Source organism: Galendromus occidentalis, unplaced genomic scaffold (assembly GCF_000255335.2).
Source record: "Galendromus occidentalis unplaced genomic scaffold, Mocc_1.1 scf7180000077512, whole genome shotgun sequence".
In the NCBI taxonomy this organism is placed as follows: domain Eukaryota; kingdom Metazoa; phylum Arthropoda; class Arachnida; order Mesostigmata; family Phytoseiidae; genus Galendromus; species Galendromus occidentalis.
The window spans coordinates 993,970-1,003,942 of NW_003805500.1; the positions used below are offsets into that span (position 1 = coordinate 993,970).

Here is a 9,973-nt window from a genome sequence, read left to right on the forward strand (position 1 = left end):
TGTGAGCGGACCGCGCGCGCTACTGTGCATGGTCACCGGTCCAAATTAGCGGCAGTCACTGCCTGCGACAGTGTAATGGACATCAGGCATGAGAGCCGTCCGAACGACGAACAAAAGGTCGAGAGCCTTTCGAGCAGCTTGTCCCGGAATCGCTCCGCCAGGATCAAGCTCGGAGGATTCTCCTGGTGTTTTTTTCGACTTCACCATCCGTAATCCGAATCCTCGAGCTTCTACACCTAGACTCTTTCAGAATTAACAAATTGAGGGTAGAGAGTACCGACCCCGAAATCCAAATCCTTGTGTATGTTGAAAACTTTGCGGATTGGCGAAACACGATCGGCAGGCCGATTAAGGAGCTCATCGAGAAGGAAAATTCCGACGCTCGCTTTCCCGCCACATCTCTGACACATTGAGGAAGAAATCTAAAGCGCTGCCGAGGATCGGAAGTTTTGACAAAGTCGATACCGTGAGGATTCGGAAAAAAAACAAGAGAATGGACCGCGTAGATCGTAGATCATCGAGCGCCGCCGTCCGAGGCCATTCTCGAAGGGGGAAAATAATGAGACTTCATGGGGATCATGACCCAAACGCGTCGGATGAGCCGTCGCGACGGGTGGGCGTTTGGCGTACGAGCCGAGGCTCAATCGGGTCAACGTGAAATCATGGGCTCCTCGGAGATATATCTGCTGGATACCGGGTAGCTCTAAAATCTGTGGCCGATATCCTTCCCACTGTCCGAGTCTCATCGGCGTAGTCTCGCAAAAAACCTTCAACGACTCTCACGGGAAAGCTCCGCGAAGTTGCGCACCCATTCAAGATATATCTCAGGGGCGCCGCTCTGAAGCGCAAGAAAAGTTTTTCAGTCTCGAGACGTGTTTCCTGAGTTCTTGGGAATTCCTGCACTTTCATTCATTCATTTATTGACCAGAAATCCAAGGAATCGCTGGAACTCAGAGAACGTATCGGGGAATGACCATTCTGAGCATTTGAGCGTATTCCCGGTCGAATAGTTGGCCTATTTTCTCGGACAGTTTCTCGTTGATCTGCGAGATAAAAGACAGTTTCCTGGAAAATGTGCCAAGTTTCAGATACGGAGTCTCAGATCGATCCGCGTCGTAATGGGGAAGCCTGTTTCAAAGGTATCACCTTTCAGGATTCAGGTCAACGCTGCCCTGTACTATGTTGGTTTCGAGAGGACCAGTCGATGTCACGGTCAATCGCTTGAATTTCGAGCTGTCCTCCGTCCTCGCGATCATGACTTCAGCACTGACGTTCGTAAGATGGGTTGTCGTCGCTATGAGGTGCGATCTACCGATGATATCATCTCCCTGCAAGGAGGACGGAGCTTCATCCAAGACCTGTGGAACTGAGATGAGACCAGTATCCAAAGTCCAACGGCACAAATGGGAAAGAAATTAGCCCCCTCTGAGAAACTGATGAATATGAAAACTCCGCGACTTTTTGATGTTTTGACGATGCTCGGTAGCCTGGCACTCACTTTCACGACGGCATCGAACGCGAAACGAGCGTGCGGCATCACGATTTTGCACTTGATAGTGTAAAACCAAGTATCGATTGCGTCTACGAGATCGTCCGCGCAATCACCATCTCGGACCGCGGTGGAGAGCCCGATGAGCTCTCCGCTGCTGAAACTCGCTTCGAATTCTCGAGTGAAGAAACCTGCCGTGAAAAACGCGCGTGAACTGGCGTCCTTCCCCTCACGACTGCAATTTATCTCTGGCTTCGATGAGGGACGCATCTTCCAAGGATACATCATTCAGACGAGCGCCTAAGGTCACATCATCGACAAAAATCGCATCGATTTCTTTATGAACATAGGCTCTGAAAATTACCAGTTTTCTCGACTTTGAGTTCGAAACCGTCAACATCGAGACTGTCGAGTCCATCCCTGCGTATCTTGAAGGAAAGAAATCGGCTCCTGGGAGCTCACTACCAAGGTATGAGTATCAGCCTTCTGATTGATCGTCCCAGTACAGCTTACCTGTCGACCTAGATCCAACAAAACTCTGTCGAAGAACTCATTCGGATCCGCTGAAGTCGTCTCAAGCAGCGCGAGAATGCAGACAGCTGCGCGGATCATTGCCACACGCAACGGACGTCACGTGAATAGTTCAGAGGCGGCTACTTGGAGACAGCAGAGAGCGGAATCATTGAAGGCGTCAACTTTTCTGAGTATCACGCACGCTTGACGACGAGTTGAAGCGTCAGCTTACCTTGAGCTCTGTGGACGACGCCAAGAAAGTCTCAAAGCTCTAATGCTCCCGTCTAGTTTAGCGTAATCGGTCCGATTTCCTTCCATCGCCAGTAATCCCAGAGCGCATTTTGAAACCGTGACTCATATTCTTAGAGAAATCCAGCGATTTGAGCCCGCGCACGTCATCCGCCGGAGCTTTCGCAGTCGGAGCAAATATTTGCCAAGAGAAATTCTCATTCCGGTTGGAAGCTAGCATTCCGGGCCATAGGAGGCCTAATTCACGCCATAAGTAATTATTGACAAGGACCGATAAGTAATTGATTCGCTTCCGCCGGAAGTGAACTCCGCATCATACCCTAGATTTGCAGCTACGCTGGAAGGGGAAATGCCTAGGCTATCCGTACAGGTCCCCGCACAGCTCGCTTACCCCGGCTGACTTAGACATGAGAGCTTCCAACTCGCACGGTCTCGACAATTTTTCAAGAATCGGAGGAGCAGAGTGCGAGCTCATTCATCCTGATGCTCTGAGTCGAGCCTCAGAAGCACTCGATTCATGGGAATCCGACGCCGCGACGACGTGTTTGAGCAATTTCGCTCGTTACTATGAGGAAAACACCGACATATTCAGAGGCCGTGCATGCCTACGCATATCGCAAAATCGATTCGTCTCGAGAAGGAACATGCGCCCCTGTTCCAAGAGATCGATGACTACTTTCACTTCCCATGAGGGCATATCGTCAAACAGATTTCGGGAGCATACCTCCCGAGGAGCTTGGGGACACGGGAAGGTGTGACGCTGTGGAGAGGGAAGAAGCGCTCATTCTAGGGAAAATATCTCTCCATTCGCTCTCAATCTTTATTCTGTCCTGTGGAATCCTTCTTGTCGGCATGCGATGAATAAATTTGAAAAATTCGATAATCACGACCCCGCGGAACAGATATCGGCTTCCGCACGCGGCGGAGTTCGCTGACTTCGGAGCCCATTTCCGTAAGGAGCTCCGAGCCTGTGGCAGGAAATCATCTAGCTCTCATGTAGGAGAAGAGAGAATCTTCCATGTCGACGATTGTGTCATGTGGAGAAAGCAACTCATTCGGATACTAAACTCGAAACAAACATAACAATGATGTGTCTTCATCACATCCGATACAGCCTTTGAAGCCGAAAAATTGGGGATACTAACAATATATCGGGATGAAAATCAACGAAATCTGACTTTCGATTTCGATGTAAGCGATTCGTCAGGACTGATTCCTCCTATGATGACTGTGCCATACTATGACGGGAATGCTCGGATTCTCGGTAGTGATCCAGCACTTGGGAATATTCCTCCCTATTATTTTCCAGAGATTTGTGCATCTCAGCGGAGGTATAAATAAAAGTCGTCACTTCGATCGAGGACGTTCAGCGTCGTCAGAAGTCGCGCTCCGCTAAATTCATGAAGTAGACCGGTGGCGCTGGTGAGAAGACAAAAACACAAAATAAACCCGAAATCCCGATTAGAGCAGTCGTGGCGGACGTGGTGAACAGCTCCCGGTACTGGAAGTGAGCATACCTGGAAAAGAACAGAAAAGCTGTATTTCCGTGAACGTTCCTTAGAGACATGTGGAAATAAGAGACATGCCAGTGATGTCTTGGCTGGAAATCCCTTCGCTCCATCTAGCGACTCGAGGGTCTGACACTGAGTAAGGAGCGTCGGATAGCCCAAGCGAGCTGGACGAGGGGATGGTGTTCCATAGCGGGGCAAAGAATCGCTCCATCACTTGCCTCGAGCTGGAGTCTTGCAAAACGTCATAATGCCAGAGTATTAGCAATCACACTTTCAATCATCTTTTCCCTGCTCGAGAGAATAAAATCAAAATGAGCCTCAAAGCAAACGACACTGATTCGATTCTATCCCATTGGGGAGCCGGTACAGGAGCCCCGAGCTGCCATTCTCTCGAATTCCCGAGCTTATGCTGATGGAAGGTACAGGTCTTCCAGAACCCTGATTCAGAACGAACGTTGACATCAGTCAGTCATCATCCATCATTTCGAACGGTGCTGTCTCCGGAAAACCTTTTGGGTGTCTGTTGTAGGAGCTTGCAGACATGTAGCTGCGAGCTCTGTGTGGCGATCGCAATTCATTCGCGAATTCGCAGAGAGGGATCATTGTCTCTTCTTTTCTGTTCACTTGGACTCCGCGACGATCCGCCGGCAGCGGAGTCTAACGGTTGATGCCCGCGACTTCTCGGGATCTGATTCTCTCCTAGCCCTGATCTCCTAGCCACTGGATGATTTAGTCACATCAACTCTCGAAAAACCTCCCGTGTTCCTCGTGAACAAGCGGTTCAGACCGGAGACGAAACTAGAAGCCTTCTGAGCAGGGCCTGCCTTCCGCTGAAGCTACCACCGCATAATTCAACGGTAGAAAGACCCTTCTCACTCACCAGAAGAGAGCTAGCATCCCTCCTAGAATCAGGTAAGCTAATGAAGCAACATTGGCTTCGAATCTTGAGACAGGGGCTGGCGTGGTTTCCTGCAAAAGATTGAGTTTTGGTCAGATGTCAGTTCCCGATCGGTTGGGATCGATTTTTCTGGAATGTCGTCCTCGCGAGAGGAACTCGGAATCTCACCCGAGTAGTTGGATCGGGTGATGCGGCCGGTGGCGTTGACACTTGGACATGAATTATGTTGTTCTCCGCACTGATCCCAGACTGTCTCAAGCTCTGTTGGTCATTGCTCAGGAGCTTCCCGTAGCAAATCAGTCGAACCATCTATCGTCGAGGAGGAAATTGTTCTAACTATTTCGTTGAGCCTCACACGCAAGATATTGAAATCCAGCACGGAAAGAATGGTAAGCTGTCTGACGGATGGAATCTCCGTAGGTTTCGCCGCTCCTTACCTTCCCTTGTTGAAAGGCTTGCGAGAAGAAACGATTCTTGAAGATGCCTATCTTCGTGCTTAGCGTGCAGTTCACGGTGGTGGTCACATCGTCAAGATATTTGAGTCGTATCGGCACCTGAGAAGGAATAGCAAATCTCATTCGGGACGTGGATGATATTCAAACACTCTGGACAGTATTTCACACTCGGAAGGTCTTCCTCTGCCTCATGAGCCGAGCTCGTAGAATTCAAATCGTCCCGAGAAGCTCCGACACCTCGGAACAGGTCACACAAGACATGTCTACTGGGCAAACCCCCGGTAATTGACCTCTTCCGGATTGTTTACCTCGCAAGTGTCTTCTGGACTTTCTTCAGGCTCTGGAGCTGGCTCTGCCTCCCGTTTATCAGCCTCAGGCTGTGCTTGATCATGGATGGTGGGAGGAGATGGAACGGTTGTAGTTGTGCTCGAGTCCGTCGCAGTCGATTGTGATTGGCTCGCGTCCTCGACGATTTCGGGGGACATGGATCGGTATAGCTGTAAGGACCCACGTTCCTCATTCGAATTTCTCACTATCATCAAACTCCTCATACCTCATACTTTGGCAATACTATGTAGCGCGGATCAGATCCGGGAGTCAATAACTCCTCCCCTCAGTCTCATGGAACTCGATTCAGTCTCGACAGGGAAAAGCAATTCCGTTTGAAATGACACGGGGTTTATTATTATAGCTCGCTTCAGAAGATATACAGCTATCCAACGATAAATACACAGTGTATCATCTACAAAAAAGGACCGAAAGCTCCGCCTCCGAAGCCGCCGAAGTTCCCTCCTCCTCGACCCCCTCTATCGAAGGCTCGTGGTAAGTGGTCAGGATCAGGACCCGCGCCTCCGGGTCCGAAAGGATCGAACCGAGCACCAGGAGGGACCGCACCCCGGGGAAGCGGTACTCCATCGGGACCGAGAGGACCCAAAGGTTGCCGTGAACGATCAATTCTCAAAGGATCAACGATCATCCCACCGCCTTGTCCATGGCCTGCGAATGGGTCGAGATCCCTTCGGCCAAGAGGATGGATTCCCGGCTCCGGTGCATGTGGAATACCTCCCGGGAGACCGTATCTCGGTTCCGGCACATAATATCCAGGCTCTCGAGGTTCTCTACGCGCCGGATCTTCTCCTCCGCTTTCTTTAGTAGAAGTGCCGACCGAACGAGACGAGACTTCACAAGGACGGATGAGTTGATCGTAGATGTTGTTGATCAATGTCAGAAGGTTGGGGTAGACTTTCTTCGGAACATTCGACGCAAGTTCATTGCCTTCAACCTCGGAGCTCATGTTGATGTTCATAGAGACCGTAGTTTCCTCATTCAACGACACCATGTTGACAAGCAAGAATTTGTCGTGAACGACGAATTTTATCGTGAACTTCTTCGGCGGATCCGATCGCGACACATATCTGAATGGATCTCCCGTACTGTTCCAGCCTTGTGGAAGACTTTCAGATGGCGTTTCATCAGTCGACCAGTTGTTCCCACGGCCGACGTATTGCCATCCGTTTTTTGACAGAACGAAATGCACCAGAATAATCAGAGCATCTTCTTTCGTCGTGATTGGCTGCAGTCTGTAGAGCGACTCCAACCCGAAATCCGCCGGTGTCATCTTGCACTAGGAACGGGCGCCCGAATAGGCGAACTCTGGATCACGAATTCGATCACTGAACTCTCGTCGTCGTGCTCTCACAGTCGGAGAATGCGGAATTGTGCTAATTCATGTATGGTTATCATCAGCTCTCGCGAGAAGGTTTCGTCTGCTCCGTCAACAGTGTATTGGTAAACATCCTCCTCCATCCCACGATGGCTCGTCGGATGACCGCTCAGAGTGGTAGCCCTCACGACTCACGAAGGTTGAGCCCGCGAGAATCTGGGGATTCTGAGCCCCGATCTCGAAGAGTGTCCTAGGAAAAAGAGGTTTTCATCGAGAGCAGGAGGTGAGGCTCCAGCTGAGAGAGCGTCTTCTGAGGTGCCGAGCTCATTTCCGGAAATTCCAGGCCGTAAACCACGGAACAGAGTCACCAGAGCTCTACCACCGCTCCACGAACTCACCCAAGTCGCATTGGATTTACCACCTCCGGAACCTCAGAGAGTCATCGAAAGTTTTCTTCTCGAACGCTGCGAGAATCGTCCGATGAAGAGAACCTATCGAGACTTTCCGCGACTCCGAGGGAGTTCTCTCGGCGAGCTCTCTTGGAGGGCTCGCCGGACGGGCATGAAAGATCGATCGCGGATATCCTGTCATATTTCAACCCGATATACAGAGTCAGGGTTTTCTTCCAGCCTTGCTTGTGGATTCCCAAATCACGGGAATTCTTCCCCTAGGAGGACCTGGGAACGTATTTACTAGGGAATCAGTCGGTGTCTCATGTTTCATCTGGTTTGCTGACGTGATGAGTTAGAGAACAGTATGTTGAGAAGACACACGAGGATGAGTCTAGGAACCGATAAAAACTATCTGCCTCGATTGGTATGATGAAGCAAACTTCCACCACCGGAAGACCCCGGAGGGAAATCCTTGAACGCTATCGGTGCGAGTCAAGACCTCTATTGGCTTTCGAAACGGCTCCATTTTCGCAGGACCTTCTGTCTGGACCGACCGTCTTTTTCCGGACATTTGATAGCTGATAACTATGGAACCGACGCAAAGACTGGGGGAAACCAAACCCCACCCTAGGAAGCTCTCGAATGAGCCCATTCGGTCCAGAGAGGTCAACGAGGGATACGATGCGAGCAAATATCCGGTCCCGGAAAGAGTCCGAGAAATTCACGCGGCTACCCTCCGAATATTTCTAGATCCCCGAATCCCTCACCTGATAACATGTGAATATGACGTATCCGAAGGTGGCGCCTAGGACGAGCACGACTTCATCCCCGAAACCCTCAATCACGGGCTCCGAGCTCGGCGCCCACATTTCGCCCACAGCTCTGGGTCTTGTTCGGATTTATTCAAGCACCTGGGGGGGAACCAGTGTCAGGGCTGTCGGAGCGGTCTCTGGGTTTCAGACATAATTGCTGCGGAGCGTCTTCCCGCGAGAGCTTGCTTACTTCCTGTGGTCGAAATGTAGACGAGAACAACCGAAGAAACTTATCGACAGTCGGAGCAGACGGTTTCCTCGATAGCCCTTTTTGTGTGACCCCGAGCGATGTAATCAGCAGCACGTTGGTACGATTCGGACCAATGAACGCTCAAGCTGTACGAATCTGCCGTATCTCGACATTCTTCCGAAAGTTTTTGACCGCATCTACATTCACCACACACGGGTCTCTGTTATGAATCACAGAGCATAAGGCCGCCATATTTGTTTACATCAGCTGTTCTCTCATTCCGATGGGCGCTAATTCTGGTCCAGCTCTCTTTTCCCCCGAAGGCTCGCGCCCCGCGCCGTCTTCCTGGGAAAGACAAACCCCTCGGGATTCTGACCAGCTCGAGTCTTTTCCGATGAGGAATGGTAGGCAGATATGAGATATGAGCAATCTGGGACCGAGGGTGGCGGTAAGTGGGCGCATCAGCCATTCTCGCTCCTCGGAATCTTCTCTCGAATAGGGCGCTGCCCGTCGACTGACAGTGACAAATGTTTGATTGTCGACGGGGACTGCAGTCGCGACAAATTATGCACGAGGAGTCCAAGGGGGAGTCGAACGGCTCGAGGCGTTAGCCACGGGACTTCGCAATCTCAGAACTCAGAAGGAAGCGATGGGAGATCGGCGAGTTCCGGATAGCACCGCAAAGGAAACCCCCTCCGTAGCAGCATGAATTCTGGAGCAAGAACTTTCTGATTATAGCGAAACTTCAAGCTGGAAACACTTGCCCGACTGAACTATCGATGATCGACCTTCCCTCGAATACAAATACGATGCATTGTCGGCTGGATGGCCGAGCTCGTCTGCCCTTAGGCTCCCCGAATATTCCTAGTTTTCTCATGATGAATTCCGCTCCTCTGTTCACCCGCCCTTGCGTATCATTTCCTTCTCACCTACCATCGACGAAAAAAAGATCGGCATCTTGCCCTTACTTTTTCTGCGGTCAACATGGCAAGGCTTGCGCCGCGTCCGCTGAGCACGCGATCATTGATTGAGCTCCAGTCGGATTCCCGCGCAGCCCCGGGCCTGCAGACGGTTGCAGAACCCGATCTTTGTTGATCGAGCTGGAGCTCTAGCTATAGGATGGCCTTCCTGATAGTAATTCGAATTAGAGGCGATAGCATGGCCAATGAGAAACCCTATGGAAATCCGCGTCGGGTGACGCGACACTCGGATTTGCTCTAACAGAGACAGTACATCCACGACATTCTCTCGGGGGGTCTCATGTGGCCATACGCAGCTCATAGTTCTCAGCGTCAGCTCCATCAGCCGCGATCATGGTCTGCTTTACCTCCGTCAGAGCTGCGCGGACGGTCCCCGAATATCCGTTCTCCGGACGGGCTCGCTCGCGTCCCCACATTCAATCGCCTACGAGTCCGTCGGGTGCGCGGGTCCTTCTCATTCTCCCGATCAGAGTTTCAGTGTGATGTTGACGAATTCCGGAGTTAATTCGTGGTTTGGTGGGTTCCCTGGAGCCGGATTCCGGAACGACAGCCAGAGGAGGAAGTGATGGAACTCTTCCGTGAGAAGTGTCGCTGATGTCCTTGTCCGGAACCTAAGCGTCCGTCGCAGGTTCATCGTACATCTCCGAAATACGATGGTCCGCGGAGATATCACTCGGTTCATCTCGGTCATGGAATAAATGGTCAGAATATTCCGTTTCCCTCGGGATTCGAGGAGGAGGTGCAGGATTCCGAGAACCCCAAGCGCTAGAAGGCACTGTATGCCGGGGTGGGGAAGGTCGCTCTCCGAGATAATGCGTGCT

General features: G+C 51.2%; 3 protein-coding genes across 3 annotated transcripts; all 3 read right to left on the reverse strand.

Annotated features, from left to right (window-relative positions):
- Window positions 1-903: 903 nt before the first annotated feature.
- Window positions 904-2,132, reverse strand: LOC100909319 (uncharacterized). The gene is made up of 5 exons (XM_003747086.2): window positions 2,003-2,132; window positions 1,854-1,917; window positions 1,499-1,680; window positions 1,147-1,328; window positions 904-1,065 (listed from the first exon to the last, which is right to left on the reverse strand). The coding sequence occupies exons 1-5, from the start codon at window positions 2,099-2,101 to the stop codon at window positions 951-953; spliced, it is 642 nt and encodes a 213-aa protein (XP_003747134.1). The 5' UTR covers window positions 2,102-2,132; the 3' UTR covers window positions 904-950.
- Window positions 2,133-3,063: 931 nt separating this feature from the next.
- LOC100897212 (transmembrane and ubiquitin-like domain-containing protein 1) lies at window positions 3,064-8,406 on the reverse strand. Its single transcript, XM_003747087.2, has 7 exons — window positions 8,173-8,406; window positions 7,938-8,081; window positions 5,424-5,612; window positions 5,098-5,214; window positions 4,829-4,969; window positions 4,643-4,731; window positions 3,064-3,768 (listed from the first exon to the last, which is right to left on the reverse strand). Exons 2-7 carry the CDS (start codon window positions 8,037-8,039, stop codon window positions 3,627-3,629), a joined length of 780 nt encoding a protein of 259 aa, XP_003747135.1. The 5' UTR covers window positions 8,040-8,081; window positions 8,173-8,406; the 3' UTR covers window positions 3,064-3,626.
- PI31 (Proteasome inhibitor 31 kDa) lies at window positions 5,794-6,875 on the reverse strand. The gene has a single exon (XM_003747088.2). The coding sequence runs from the start codon at window positions 6,731-6,733 to the stop codon at window positions 5,858-5,860; it is 876 nt and encodes a 291-aa protein (XP_003747136.1). The 5' UTR covers window positions 6,734-6,875; the 3' UTR covers window positions 5,794-5,857.
- Window positions 8,407-9,973: the final 1,567 nt, after the last annotated feature.